This window comes from Sarcophilus harrisii, chromosome 3, assembly GCF_902635505.1.
Source record: "Sarcophilus harrisii chromosome 3, mSarHar1.11, whole genome shotgun sequence".
Lineage (NCBI taxonomy): Eukaryota > Metazoa > Chordata > Mammalia > Dasyuromorphia > Dasyuridae > Sarcophilus > Sarcophilus harrisii.
This window is the reverse complement of record NC_045428.1, coordinates 502,065,160-502,080,921: the sequence shown is the minus strand read 5'-3', so window position 1 is coordinate 502,080,921 and position 15,762 is coordinate 502,065,160. Positions and strand designations below refer to the sequence as shown.

The 15,762-nt window shown below is 38.1% G+C and overlaps 1 protein-coding gene across 2 annotated transcripts in view; it reads left to right on the top strand.

Annotated features, from left to right (window-relative positions):
* The window catches only part of P2RY2 (purinergic receptor P2Y2), a 61,812-nt gene extending 46,441 nt beyond the window's left edge, over nucleotides 1-15,371 (top strand). Inside the window, exons 1-2 of one of the 2 annotated variants that reach the window (XM_003766930.4) lie at nucleotides 12,132-12,514; nucleotides 13,511-15,371. In XM_003766930.4, coding sequence (XP_003766978.1) covers nucleotides 13,515-14,588 — 1,074 coding nt within the window. In that variant the 5' untranslated portion in view covers nucleotides 12,132-12,514; nucleotides 13,511-13,514 and the 3' untranslated portion in view covers nucleotides 14,589-15,371. Of the gene's footprint in view, nucleotides 1-12,131; nucleotides 12,515-13,510 lie in introns of those variants that run through there. The other variant, XM_031961468.1, reaches the window with a different exon arrangement.
* Nucleotides 15,372-15,762: the final 391 nt, after the last annotated feature.

Genomic DNA, 15,762 nt, shown 5'->3' with positions numbered 1-15,762 from the left:
AGTCACTTAACCCTATTTACCTCGATTTTCTCATCTGTAAATGAGCTGAAAAAAATGGCAAACCACTCCAGTCAGTATCTTTGCCAAGAAAACTCCCTGTGGATAATGAAAAGTTGGACATGACTGAAAATGATTTAACAAGTACCCAAGGTATTTTTTAAGGTCTGGACACTGTGCTTAACTTAGAAATGATGGAATGATTAGACTTGAAGAGCATTCATTAATAGTCTGAAGTCACTGTAGAAGTTGGTCTCCACTCCTATGGCCCAGAGAACTGTCCTGACCTCTGTGCCATTTAACGTTTTTCAGTGACTCGTATGGGTATATAGATAGTCTGCTAATGAATTTTGCAGATGACAGAAAGGTAAAAGAAATAGCAAACATTTTGTGACAGAGGTAATATTCAAAAGCATGCCTAGAGGCCAGAACTTTGGACCAAAATTAATAGTAGATAAATTAAAAAACAGTAATAGACATAGTAGAGAGACTAGATGACTCTCAATCTGACAAAGATTCAGGGATTTCAATAGACCATGTCTGGTAGGAATCAGTGGTGAAGTGTGACCATGAATATTGCTAATGTGATCTTGAGGTAAATTAAGAACTATGTAGCATCCAGAATGAGGAAAGAGATAATCCCAAAATGCTTTGCCCTGGTTACATTGGTTCATATTTTCATTTCAAAAATTTAGAACTGGTTTTTAATTATAACTTTTACATTACAAAGATGAGGAATCTGAGATCCTAGTTGTGTTCTGGTCTGAATACCACATTTCAGGAAGGACCTTGATAAGCTAAACAACTTCTAAAGGAGAATGAACAGCATGGTGAGGGCTTTGAGACCATGTCTAATAATAATAATGATGATGATAACAACTAATACTTATATAGCACTTGACGGGGTATAAAGTGTTTTCTATGTTTCATTTCATTCTTATGATGACTTTGGCAATAGTACTATTCTTATCCCCATTTTACAGATGTGAAACTCAGTCTTAGAAACTGTATCAAGATCATACAACTAGTAAATATCTACGGCAAGATTTGAATTAGGGAATCCAAGTCTAATGCTCCATGGCTGTCTTTGAGGAACAGTTGAAGGAAGTGAGGATGTTTATTCTGTGAGAAGAAAAGTAGGGATGAGGGAGATGCAAGAGAGTATTTGAAAGGCTGTCATAGGGAGGGATTAAGCTTAGTCTGCATGGCCCCAGAACCAAAAACAATTGATAGAAACAGTAGAGAAGACAAGTTTGGCTTCATGTAAGGATGAAACATTCCCTCAAATAGAATGAAAAGTGGTGGATTCCTGTTCCTGGAGCTCTTTGGACAGAGCTTGAATGGCAATTTGATGTCAAGGTTGGAACAGGGAACAGGGATTCTTGTTTAGATACGAGTGAGATTAGATAGCCCCTGAGGTACCCTTCCCATCTCCGAGCATTCCTGGAGGGAGCTAATTCAAGGATTGTTATCTCATTTTACAAATACCATCATCTTAGATTGAGGTTATATCTAGTCAATCTGCATTTATTGGTCTGTTAGAAATAGCCCCTCAGATCTCTATGACCTCTATTATTTGAAAATATATTCCCCAACTAGTCTATTTAAAATTAAAGTTATGAGGATTATTATACATTTAACAAACAAAAAGACTGAGATCCAAAAAGTCAAAATGTCATGTCAAAAATGTCAAGGAATGGAAGAGTGGAACTGGGTATTAGAAAACCTGACCTTCATTTTCAGCACTGACACATGACCTGTATAAGTTCCTTGCCCTTTTAGGGCCTCTGTTATATGAAGGGTCACCTAGCATTGAAGGTACTGTGGGAATTAAAATTATCCCACCTACAATAACAGAGACTGAGGCAGAGATCTGAGCCATTTATTAAAGCATCCATCGTACCCTCTAGTGAAGTGAACCTCAGATCTTCCTCACAATCTGAGATGCTACCTCCTCTTAGGGATATACTTTTATAGGGTTACATTATGCTAAATATGGAACAGCAGTATCATTGATTAACATATAATACATAGACAAAATTATGAATACCAACAGCGTCACAAGTTGGTTGAAATTCTCAGTCAGTGACTTAAGTGATCATAAGATGATCAGTGATCACAAGATGGTCACCAACTCTTACTGGACAAGTGATTGCTCCGGAGGTATAAAAATATTTTGGGAGACTTTCCATGTAGTTGTGATCTCTGCCATGCTGGGCTTGGTCACTATCACAAGGCAAAACAAGAGTGGAGGACCTTTAGTTAACTTCCTATAGTTAAGCAAGTGAATTTAGAATCTGCAGCTTACAGCTCTGGGACCTTATATATAGAACTTTGATATGATTCTATCCAATTGATTAATACTGGTTGGAAAGAGTAGGGGTCCAAATGAAGTATTTCTCTCAGTACTTGTCAGGGCCCAATGATGGATGATTCTTTGAGTCTCCAAAAGTAAATGGATATAAGAAGGAAGATTCTTCTTGATTGATAGAAGATCTAGTTCATCTTTGTACCTAATAGAAAATATTTGTTGACTCAATGAATGAATGAATGAATGAATGAGGGGCAGCTAATTGGTGCAGTGGATAGAGCACCAGCCCTGAAGTCAGGAGGACCCGAGTTCAAATTTGAGCTCAGTCCTAGCTGTGTGACCCTGAGAAAGTCACTTAACCACAATTAAGTTTAAAAAAATGAATGAATGAATGAATGAATGCTATAATTGATGGGGTTGGGCTAGAAAAGAAATGGCTTCTTCAATCTTTGTGTGTGAAATACCCTTCTTGCTCATCTTTCTTACCAGCTGTTTCTCCGATTTTCTTCTACTATCAGAGGCTTTCACCTCTCACCTACTGAACTGGCCATCTCCACCTCCCCCACATTGCAACTTGGTCATGGGATGTTCCAAAAGAAACATCTTTGGTAGTGGAACATCCATTTTTTTTAATTATATTTTTGCTAACAAAGGAGAGACTGGAAGAATTCAGGGTCATGGGGAAGGGTGGGGAAGTAGGAAAGTCAAGTGGTCAAACTTATGGCATTGTTTTTGTTGGCTCTGAGCTCTAACTGCAGAATAACTGACTTCCATAGTCTCTTACTTAATAGAAATCTAGTGGCCCATGGTGGAGGTGGGATAAATAAATTAATGGACTCTTAAACTCTTCAAGACCTAAAGCTAGGGGATATAGTAGATAGAGCACTGGTCTGGAGTTGGGAAGATCTGAGTTCAAATCCAGCCTCAGTTACTAAATAACTGTGTGGCTGTTTACTTAACTTCCCTTTGCTTCAGTTTCCTCAGTTGTAAAAATGGGACTAGGACCTATCTCACAGGGTTGTTGCAAGTACCAAATGAGATTATTTTTTTAAAGCATTCAACACAGTGCCTAGGGCATTCTAGGTGCTCTACAGAGATACTTATGCCCTTCTAGCTCATTACCTATAAGACCCAGAGAGAGTAAGTTTCAAGTTAGTGACAGAGTAAAAACTAGGCCAGGGCCTGGGTCTGTGATCTTGTTGACCACAGACCATCTAACTGAGGAGTTCTTGACCTTTTTGTTTCATGTACCCCTTAGGCAAAGTAGTAAAGCCAATAGGTGGACCTTCTTTCCAAATCACATGTTTAAATGCATAGAATGAAATACTAGGGATGGTCAAGGAAAACAATTATATTACAAGATATTTTTTGAAGACCAAGTAGATCTAGCATATCAAAGCTGAAAGGATTCTCCCTTTTTATGTGAACTTATTCTTCAGGCCAAACATCTATAGTTCCACCAAGCAGTCCTTATATGGGAGTGGGGTGGGGACTGGAGTGTCATTTTAGTCAAGGACATCTGGACATATAGCTGCTTACTGATGCTCAGGCTTCCTGATCTGCCTGGGAAGCATGAATTCAGTTAGTTTAATTCACTAAGCATATATTAAGCAGATAATATCAGATATTAGGCTAAGTGCTGAAACACAGATAACAGTGGAATGATTTCTGTCCCTGAGTAAGTTACCTTCTTTGGGGGGTAGGGATGGGGAGAAGGGGGACATAGCATATACACAATTAATAAATACCAAATATGTAGATAGTAAATACAAAATATTTGGTCAGAGGCACAAGTAATTGGGTAGGCACAGCTGTGTAAGTGGAGGCAGCTAGATGGCCAGCAAATACAGAGCTGAGCCAGGAGTCAGGAAGATTTGAGTTTGAATTTCATCTCAGACCCTTCCTTATTAGCTGTGTGACCTCTTTACTTCTGTTCAGTTTTCTCACCATAAAAAGGGGATAGCAACAGTGCCCACTTTACAGGGTTGTTATGAGTATCTACTGAGGGAATAGTTGTAAAGTACCTGGTACATAGTAGGTGCCATATACATTCTTATTCTCTTCCTTCTGCTTTCATTCTCCTGAATGGAGTCAGAGATTCCAAAAGCTGGATATGAGAAGGGAGAACATGCCAGCTCACGGAAAGCAGGGCTGAGGTGGGAGAAGCCTGAATGTACTTCAGAAACATTTAGCTGGCTCAGTTTGACTGGAATGTAGAGCATGGGGAGGGGTAGTATCCAGTAATATCCAGACACAATCTAGATAGGTAAATTCAAGTCACATGTAAGACTTTATAAGCAAAACATGGGCATTTGTATTTTATCTTTGAATGGAGCAATAAGGAGCCCTAAAGGTTTTTGAGCAAAGGATTAATGTGATTAGATCTGTGCTTTGGAAATACCATTTTTGGCAGCTGTGTGAAAGAATTGGAAAAGGGAGAGATTGGAGATAAGACAACAATTTAGAAGGCAAATGATAAATCCAAGAAAAATTATGTGGACCTGAAATAGGAAGGGTAGTGGTAGTATAAGTACAAAGAGTGCAGATTAGAGAGATATTGCTAAAATTTCATAACTGATTAAATGGAAGATGATAACTATAGTTGAAAACTTGAAAAGATAATTGTTTTCTCAAGTTCAGAACACAGTATTTTCACCTCTTTTATGGTTGTTTATTTGCTTGTTTTTTTTTTTTTTATTTCTTGTGTTTTTTTTTTTTTTTGCACAGAATGCACAAATATGTTTGGACGAGTCATACATATTTAATCTATATCAGATTGCTTGCTGTTAAGGGTTGGAGGGAGGAAAGGGAGAAAAATTTGGAATACAATGTTTTGCAGAGGTCCATGTTGAAAACTATCTTTGAAGATATTTGGAAAAATAAAATACTTCAATATGCCTCTTTGTGACTTCTACCTATTACCCCTAGTCTGGTTACTCTGGGATCCAATAGTATAAGGTTTTTCTTCCTTTCATGTAACAGTCCTTCAAATACTCCATGATAAGAGATTCACCTTCTTTTTCCCCAAGTTTCTTCTCAAAGCCAAAATCCACAGTTCTTTTGAGCAATTTCTATATGGTGGGAATTTAGTCCTTTCACAGTCTTAGAGCTCTCTGGCCACTTTTCAGATTGCTAATATCCTTCTTAAAGGATAGTGAACAGATCTGAACAAAATACTAGTGAAGTGATCTGACTAGGATTCCAGGTGATAGATACAAAGAATAGATAGAGTGTAGGGCTTTGTATCGAGAAGACCCGAGTTCAAATCCACCTCAGGCATTCATTATTTTGTGATTCTAGGGAAGTAATTGAATCTTTCTCAGCTTTTGTTTTATAATCTATAAAATGAGGGTAATAATAGTATCTATTTCAGAATTTTCTGTGAGAATCAAATAAGTTAATATATGTACATTTTGTTCAGTTGTTTTCAGTTATGTCTGATTTTTTTTGTGGCTCCATTTGGAGTTTACTTAGCAAAGGATATTGGAGTGGCTTGCTGTTTCCTTCTCCAGATCATTTTACAGATGAGGAAACTGAAGCAAACATGGTTAAGTCGCTTGCCCAGTGTCACTCAGCTACCATGTGTCTGAGGCCAGATGTATGTTGCTGACTTCAGGCCTAGCACTCTATGCTAGATCCCCAATATATGTGTAAAGTGCTTTGCAAACCTATATGCTAGTTTTTATTATTAGTGTAACCCAAGATCTCATTAGCTTTCTTGGGATAACATTTTTTATATTCACCCATCTCCTATAGAATTGGGCAAAATATCTCCTAATTATTTCTTTAATTTCTTTTTCATTGCTGGTTAAGTTCCCCCTTTCATTTTTGATACTGGTGATTTCATTTTTTTCTCTCCTTTTTCTGATCAAATTAACCAAAGGTTTATCTATTTTGTTAGTTTTTTCATAGCTCCAACTCCTAGTTTTGCTTATTAGTTCAATAGTTTTCTTAGTTTCTATTTTATTAATTTCTCCTTTTGAGTTTCAAAATCTTTAATTTGGTACTTAATTGGGAGTTTTTAATTTGTTCTTTTTCTAACTTTTTTAGTTGTATGCCTAATTCATTGATCTTCTCTTTCTCTATTTTATTTATATAGCTATTTAGAGAGAGAAAATTTCCCCGAAGAACTGCAGGTTTTAGTATATTGTCTCATTATTACCATTTTCTTGGATGCAATTATGGATTGTTTCAGTGATTGTTGTTTGACCCACTCATTCTTTTGAATTAGATTATTTAATTTCCAATTGTTTTTAGTCTATCTTTTCCTGACCCTTTATTGAATATAATTTTTATTGCATTGTAGTCTAAAAAGGAAGCATTTACTATTTCTGCTTTTTGCATTTGATTGTGAGGTTTTTTTGCCCTAATACATGGTCAGTTTTTGTATAGGTACCATGTACTCTAGAGAAAAAGGTATCCCTATTCAATTTTCTCCAGAGGTCTATCATATCTAGGTTTTCTAGGATCCTATTAACCTTCCTGGTTCCTTCTTGTTTATTATGTGATTAGATTTGTCTGATTCTGAGAGAGAGAGGTTGAGATCCTCCACTAAAATAGTTTTGCTGTCTATTGGTCTAACATTTCAAATAACTTATAGAGCTTGCAGTCCACTAAAATGCCCAAACCCACCCTTCCCCACCCCCATATAAACTATTGTTTAAATATATATGTGTATATATATATATATATATATATATATATCCCATCTTATATTTAGGAAATTGATTTTTGGGGTACCAGAGTATAAAAGTTTACAGTTATCTCTATTAAATTCCCTCTTATTAAATTTGGACTAGTATTCTAGCTTCTCAAGAGCTTCTTGGAGTTTTTCCAATTTGCCAGAGTTTGTGATCTCTTCTGAGAATCTCAGGGTTATCTTCATAATAGCATGAGGCATTGAGTACTTTTATTAGAAATTCAAATGTTTGTATACTACCCTACACCATTCTCCTTTGTTATTTACAGTGGTCCTACAGGAAGGTTAAAAAAAAAAAAGTATGATACAGTCAGTGCTCAAACATAGTCTCCTGACTTTCAGTCCTTTCCTTTTATTTTGACTTGAAATCTGCCTGCCTGTGAGATTCTGCTCAAACAGCCCCATAGAATTTCTGCTTTCTCTGTATCAAAACTTCCCTGAAGAAACTCCAGTTTATTGAGATCAGCTAATGTATTTTGCCATATCTTTTTAGATAACCAAATACCATATATGTATATGTATGTGTGTGTGTGTATAAATATATTCCATGCCTTCTTTAGTTTTGAACCATAGGACTCTCTTGTAGGACTTAGAGACTTATCCTGTCACTTAATAGAAAAAGAAACATACAGTTTAAATCCATACAGTTTAAATGGCTTATCCAATATCACTTAGTAAGTAGTAGAAATAGAATTAAGACCTAGATCCCCTGAATTCTAAATAGAATGCCATTAAATCTGTGATAGGAAGAGGAGTAATGATGGTTTCCTACAGTTTTATAGATGGAGAAAATTGAGTTCTACCCAGTGTGGGGAAGTGGCTTTCCTTTAGTAACACAGTCAGGGAATGAATGAAGTAAGATTAGAATCTGGGTCTTTTAATTCCCTCCTGAGAATTCTGACGAATCAAATTATCACATTTATCAAATAATTTCAGTCTTTGAGGTCCCAGTCTTTGGGTTGACCATGCTTCCCAGGAGTTGAACTCTTAGTTTAGGGCTGCAAGGGACCTTCAAGATCATCTAGTCTAACATTCTTATTATACTGATGAAGAAAATGAGACACAGGCTGTGACTTCCTTCAAGTCTCACAGGTCGATGAATCAGAATTTGATCAGTTGATTCTAAACCCATCGCTCTTGGTATTAAATCGTGATGCCTCTCAAATCTTAAGAGTTTTGAAGGTTAGTCTTTTAACTATAGCCCAACCCATAAAAAAGAAAATTGTAACAAGTAGTTACTGTATGTTTTGCTATGTCTTAATAACATAAAAACAGTGTTAAAAGTAGCAAAGAAGTAAAAATCAAAAACAGAGAACAAAATTGGTAATAAATAATCAGTAACTTTGGAAAGAGCAGTTTCAGTGGAGTGATGGAATCAGAAGGTAGGCTCAAAGGGTTAAGGAATGAGTGGAAGGAGAGAGAGTACGGACAGTGAGTATAGATAGCTTTTTCTGGGAGTTTGTTGAGAAAGTACAAGGATAAAAGACGATATCTTGAGGGGATGGTAGGGTCTTAGTGAAGTTTTGAATTTTTTTTTATTATTATAGCTTTTTATTTACAAGATATATGCATGGGTAATTTTTCAGTATTGACAACTGCAAAACCTTTTGTTCCAATTTTTTCCCTCCTTCTCCCCACCCCCCCTTCAGGTGGCAGGTTGACCAACACATGTTAAATATGTTAAAGTAGAAATTAAATACAATATATGTATACATATCCAAACAGTTATTTAGCTGCACAAGAAAAATCAGACTTAGAAATAAGGTAAAAATAACCTGAGAAGGAAAACAAAAATGCAGGCAGACAAAAACAGAGGGGATTGGGAATTCTATGAAGTGGTTCATACTCATTTCCCAGAATTCTTTCCCTGGGCACAGCTGGTTCAGTTCATTACTGCTCCATTGGAACTGATTTGGTTCATTTCATTGTTGAAGATGGCCATTTCCATCAGAAATGATCCTCATATAGTATTGTTGTTGAAGTATATAATGATCTCCTACTCCTGCTCATTTCACTCAGCATCAGTTGATGTAAGTCTCTCCAGGCCTTTCTAAAATCATCCTGCTAGTCATTTCTTACAGAACAATAATATTCCATAACATTCATATACCACAATTTGTTCAGCCATTCCCTAACTGATGGGCATCCACTCAGTTTCCAGTTTCTGGCCACTACAAAGAGGGCTGCCACAAACATTTGTGCACATACAGGTCCCTTTCCCTCCTTTAAGATCTCTTTGGGATATAAGCCCAGTAGTAACACTGCTGGAACAAAGGGTATGCACAGTTTGATAACTTTTTGAGCATAGTTCCAAATCGCTCTTCAGAATGGCCGGATGTATTCACATGAATTTTTTTTTTTTTTAAATGATTGGAAAACCTGAACATATTTGAAGATAACAGGGAAGGAATCAGAAGGTAAAGAGAGATTGAAGATTAGAGAATTAGTGAGAGAATACTTCTCTTGCAGGGTGAGCTGTTGGAGAAGAGAAGTGATGAAAACAAGAACCCAGGTGGAAAGGCTGGCCTTGACAAAGCAAAGGGCTCTTGTTATGAGAGATTGGGAAATAAAATGAGAAAATGGGAATGATAGAGAGCTGGACTTGAAGTCAGGAAGAATTGTATCTAAATTCTGCCTCAGAAATTTACTAGCTGTGTGATCCTGAGAGCAAGTCACCCTAACTTCTCTAAGTTTCAGTTTCCTTCTCTAAAAAAAGAATAAAAATTGAATAATTACCTAAGAGGATTATTTTGAGGGTCAAATGAGAAATATGTAAATCACTTTGCAAACCTATATAGCATTATATAAATGCCAATGATAATGACGTTGATAAAATAAAGAGAGGGAAATAATAGGGCACTCATGCCAAATGGCCTCAATTTTATTAGTAAAATAAGATTTGAGAGGGGAAGAATAGAAGTGTGTTTAGGAAGCTTGAGAAAAGAAGGTTTAGAAGAACATTTGTTATAGAGCATAAGATAATCAATTAGGAGGCAAGGGATCTTAGAGTAGAAGACAATGTGGAGTTGAATTGGTTAACTATGAGGTCAAGATTGGGAATGTAGGAAACTGAAATTGGAGCAGGGTCAGTGGCCTGGGAAAGTACAGAGTAATACTGAAAAGATACCATAATCATTAGATGTGGGAGGGAAAATCTTGAATCAACCACATTGAAACCAAAAGTGTTTTCATTTTTTAACTTTGAAAAAAAAAATTGGCATAGTGAGCAAAGTTGTTCCTGAATAAGAGATATGAGAATTCAATCCCTTCCTTTTTCTGAATAAAGCAGAAGCTATTGGCATAAAACATACATACATATACATATATATATACATATACATATATATATATATATTCTAAGACTCAGTTGATAGGCTGGTTAGTTTTGGGGAACTGATTATTTTCCTTCTTATTCTTTGTTATAATATAGTTTTTTGTTTGGGGTAACCTTGGGAAATGGAGATGATGGCAAAAAAAAAGAGATAGCAATGGGCATATTTATATATATATATTTAATTTTTATTTAATAGCCTTTTATTTACAGGTTATATGCATGGGTAACTTTACAGCATTAACAATTGCCAAACCTCTTGTTCCAATTTTTCACCTCTTACCTCCCACCCCCTCCCCCAGATGGCAGGATAACCAGTAGATGTTAAATATATTAAAATATAAATTAGATACACAATAAGTATACAATGGGCATATTTTTAATAGGAAAAACAAATGCCAGGTTGAATATAAAACTCCAGAAAAATATAACAGGTAGCCCTAAAATTTTCTCCTTTTTCATCTCTATCTTGGGCCTCCATAGCTTTCTTCATGCTCCAGCTAACATTCCACCTTCTACAGGCAGCCTTTCTTGATTCTCCTTAATTCTACTACCTGCTTTTTGTATTATTTCCAATTTAATCTGTTTATATGTAGCTTTTGATACATAGTTGTTTGCATGTTGCTTTTCTTATTCAGTTCTAATTTCTTTGAAAGACTTTCCTTTGTCTTTCTTTGTAACTAGAATTTAGCACAGTGCTGGTGTGAAGGAAAGTGCTAAATAAATGTTTATTATGATTTAGATGTAGCACTTAATGGAAAACTGGAGAACTTTCCGATTATTTGATTTAATGTCCAAGATCAGGTTTTAGGATTTTGTTAATTGTTTTATTCTGAGTTTAAAAACACTTTAGATTGAGAATATATCCAGTAATCATTTGAGAAAAGTTTTGTTGCTTTTAAAATCTTCAAAGCACTTTGGTAGTCATGAAGAAGTTTTTCTTCTAAGAGTGCTAAAATGGAATTCTACTCTGTTCTTATTTTCAAACTCTAGATACAATAATCTAACTTATGGAGGGCACAAAACAATGAATAAGCAATTCTATCTAAATCCAGGTGTCAGACATCCTTCCAATATACAGAATTTTTTTTTAGAATATAGAAAATACTCAATGAGGTTCCTCCACCCCAAGGCAATTGGAGTTAAGTGACTTGCTTAGGGTCACACAGCTAGAAAATATTAAGTGTCTAAGACCAGATTTGAACGCAGGTCCTCCTGACTTCAGGGATGGTACTCTATCTACTGCACCATCTAGCTGCTCCACTCAATGAGATTTTAATGCAGACTTTTTCTAAATTTAGAGGACCTCCATTCATCTATGCTGCTGGGAGGATGGTAAGAACCCCTCCAAAAAAAAAGCCCTAATTTAAAAAAAATTTTTACTGAGGGAGTAGATGGTTGTAGATATACCTTATCAGTCAATCATCTATAAGCATTTATTAAGTATTGACTGCATTACAGGTACTATACTAGGTTCTGGGCACACAAACTAAAAAATGAAAGAGTCCATTTTCTCAGGAAAGAAAAATATTAGCATTTATTAAGCACCTACTATATGCCAGGCACTGTCCTAAGTGCTATACACATGTTATCTCATTTAGTCCTCATAACATTCCTATTATTAGCCCCATTATAGTTGAGGAAACTGAAGCAGAGGGAGGTTAAATGACTTGTCCATGATCATATATAATGTCTGAGGTTGGATTGGAACTCAGGTCTCCCTGACTCTAGGCCCAAGACTCTATCCACTGTGCTACTCAGCTTTTGTGATGGTAACAAAGAGAGAAAGGATTCTAATTATTATGTAGCAATGCAAGTCTGCAGGACTTGGTAACTGATCCAGTGTGAGAGTTAAGAGTGGAGGAGAGGGATGAACCAGAGAGGAGAGGACTCCAAGGCAAATCTTAAGTACCATGTTTTATATGTCAGAAAAATTAGACCCAGTTGTGAAGTTATTTTGCTCAACTTTATGCCAATAAATTTGATAACCTAAGTGAAATGGATGACTACCTCCAAAAATATAGACAGGTATATAAGCAGAAGAACTAGAATCCATTGAATGCAATTGGAGATAGAAGAGAAGGCTTTAAAGATAAAAAGAGATAGTGAAGATGGGAGAGAAAGTGTAAGTCCAACAACCACTGAGCCTCTGATGGATTGACCAATTTTCCAAAAGGTACACAACAATGAAAAGCTGAACTGAGATTTGAACTCTTTTATTAGTGTAATTTAACCCAAATCCTATGCTTTTATCACTTTAGTAGGTTGCTTCCTGAACTCAAAAGTTCTGATTTAAAGCCTAGTAATTTTTTTTTTAATTTTAGCTTTTTATTTACAAAACATATGCGGTAATTTTTCAACACTGACCCTTGCAAAATCTTGTGTTCCAACATTTCCCCTCCTTCCCCCCACCTCCTCCTCTAGATGACAGGTAGTCCAATCCATGTTAAATATGTTAAAGTATATGTTAAATCCAATATATATATACATAATTATACGGTTATCTTGTTGCATAAGGAAAATTGGATCTAGAAAGAAAGAAAAAAACCTGAGAAGGAAAAAAAATGCAAGCAAACAATAACAGGAGTGGAAATGCTATGTTGTGGTCCACACTCATTTCCCATAGTTTTCTCTCTGGGTGTAGCTGATTCTCTTCTTTACTGAACAAATGGAACTAGTTTTAATCATCTCATTGTTGAAGAGGGCCACGTCCATCAGAGTTGATAATCGTTTAATCTTGTTGCCTTGGATAATGATCTGGTTTTACTCATTTACTCAGCATCAGTTCATGTAGATCTCTCCAGGCCTCCCTGAACTCATCCTGCTGGTCATTTCTTACAGAACAATAATATTCTATAACATTCATAGACTAAAGCCCAGTATTTCAGAAAAGGGCTTTAAGACCCTGGCTCTGTGACCATCTATGTAACTTAGTGAGTTAGTTAACCCAGGTAGACTTAGTTTCCTTATCTGTAAAATGAGAGGGTTGTACTTGATAATCCTCAGGCTGTAAATCAAACTTTGTAGTTCCAATAATCTAATCAATAATTGGATAATTGATTAAATAATCAACAATGAAATTTTGAATGTCAGGAGGGAAGGTTTGGAGGGGATTCCCATCATGGATCTGTGATAGAAATGGTTCTTGATGGTCTCTTACCTGTCATTTCAGGGCAATGGAGAGTGCCACCATCCCCTGGAACCAAAGTGTTAACGTCACTCTGAACGGGAATGAGGTGGGCTACAAGTGCAAGTTCGATGAAGACTTTAAGTACGTGCTTCTGCCAGTGTCCTACGGCGTGGTTTGTGTGCTAGGGCTCTGTCTCAATGCCCTGGCCCTCTACATTTTCCTCTGCCGGATTAAGACGTGGAATTCCGCCACCACCTTTATGTTCAACCTTGCCATATCCGACACTCTCTATGTGATCTCCTTGCCCCTCCTCATCTACTACTATTCCCACGGGGACCACTGGCCCTTCAGCATAACCCTCTGCAAGCTGGTGAGGTTCCTCTTCTACACCAATCTCTATGGCAGCATCCTCTTCCTGCTGTGCATCAGCATGCACCGCTTCCTGGGAGTCTGCTTCCCCCTGCAGTCGCTGCGCTGGGGCAGCGTGCGCTACGCCCGCCGCATGGCAGCCGTCGTGTGGGTCATCGTGATTAGCTGTCAGTCGCCCATGCTGTACTTCGTCACCACCAGCAGCCGGCCTGATGGGGTCACTTGCCACGACACATCAGCCCGTCACTTGTTCGACGACTTTATAGCCTACAACTCGATCATCCTTGTGCTGCTCTTTGTTGTGCCCTTTCTAATCATCCTGGTGTGCTACACGCTGATGGTCCGGCAACTTCTGCGACCCACGATGGGGCAGTCCCGGCTCTCTCGGTCCAAGCGCAAATCGCTCAGGATGATCATTCTGGTCTTGGTCGTCTTTTCTCTGTGCTTCCTCCCTTTCCACGTCACCCGTACGCTCTACTACACCTTCCGATCTTTGGATGTGAACTGTTATTCCCTTAATGCCATCAACATAGCCTATAAGGTCACTCGCCCACTTGCCAGTGCCAACAGCTTCCTGGACCCTGTGCTCTACTTCCTGGCTGGCCAGCGGTTCGTCAGGTTTGCTCGCCACGTCCTGCCCCCACCAGAGGATGGCCACAAGATGGTGATTCAGAACCCCAACACTCTGGACAGTGGGCGGACTCGAAGCAGCCCAGGCACAAGTGAGGACCGCAAAGATGCTCAGCTGTAGGGTCAGAAGGACTTGTGTGTCTTCGTCCAGGCCCCGCATATCCCCCATCCTCCATTTGGGTGAGAATGGGGAGCAGTCAGGAGAGGGGCTGGAGCTGCTTAGTCACACAATACGTGAAAGTCTCCACTCGATAGAGGAGCGTTTGTCCTTGGAGACCAACCACAGGAAGACAAGAGGGAGGTAGACATTTGTCATCACCACCTGCAGGGCGCCAGGAGAGACCCATGACTGTGACTGAACTGGACGTCTACCGTTTAGTATCAGCAAGTAGTGAGGTGCTGACTGGGAAATAAGTGCCCTGGGATCTCTCACTGCCTGGATGGATGACCCAGGATAGGCCAGTACATTCCCTCCCAGCCTCAGTTTCCTCTGACTAAAAAGTAACCTATTTGTGTATTTAAGACTGGTAAAAGATGGGGGAAAAGTCCTTCTGTATTAAAAGCATTAAGTACTGTGTATGTTTAACTAGGGGAAGATTTGGGGTAGGAGGGAAAAATACTCATTGCCTTCAAAAAATCTAAAGAGCTGTTATGGGGCAGGGGAAGGATTACGCTAGTCTTTGGTGCTTGGGAGAGTAGAACTTGGACAATGGTGGGACAAGGAGTAACATAAAGGCAAATGTGGGTTCCAAAAAAAGCCTAATAATAATTTCTTATGACTAGAGCTGTCCCAGAGTGGAAGGTACTGCCTCAGGAGAGAATGAGTAGGAAGGCTCTTTGTCTAGGGACAGGTGGCACTAGGTGCCTTGTCAAGTGGCAGTCAGTTTCAATAAATCTATGAAGGGATTGGACTCAATGGCCTTTCAGGCCCCTTCCAGTTCTGGTTTCATGCTTCCATACCTCCCTCTTCCCAATTCTCTTCCTCATGAATAGTAAGCCCATGTTTTTTTTTTTTTTTTTTTCCTTTCTCCTTTTAAAATTCAGGCACATGGGACAAATCACAAAACTCTAGAGCCAAAGATTGACATTCTCCCCTCCCAAGCCCTGGGAACAGGAGCAGGGCTTAAAGCAGCACAGGGCCCTTGGATTGACTTGACCTCTTGTGTCTGGTTGAGGAAAAAAATATTGAGTGGGAAGCTTGGTCCCATTTTACGGGTAGAGATAACAGGGACTTAGAAGAAGGGACCCTAAAACACAGAGTAGAATGTCAGAGCTGGAAGGCTCCTTTGAATATA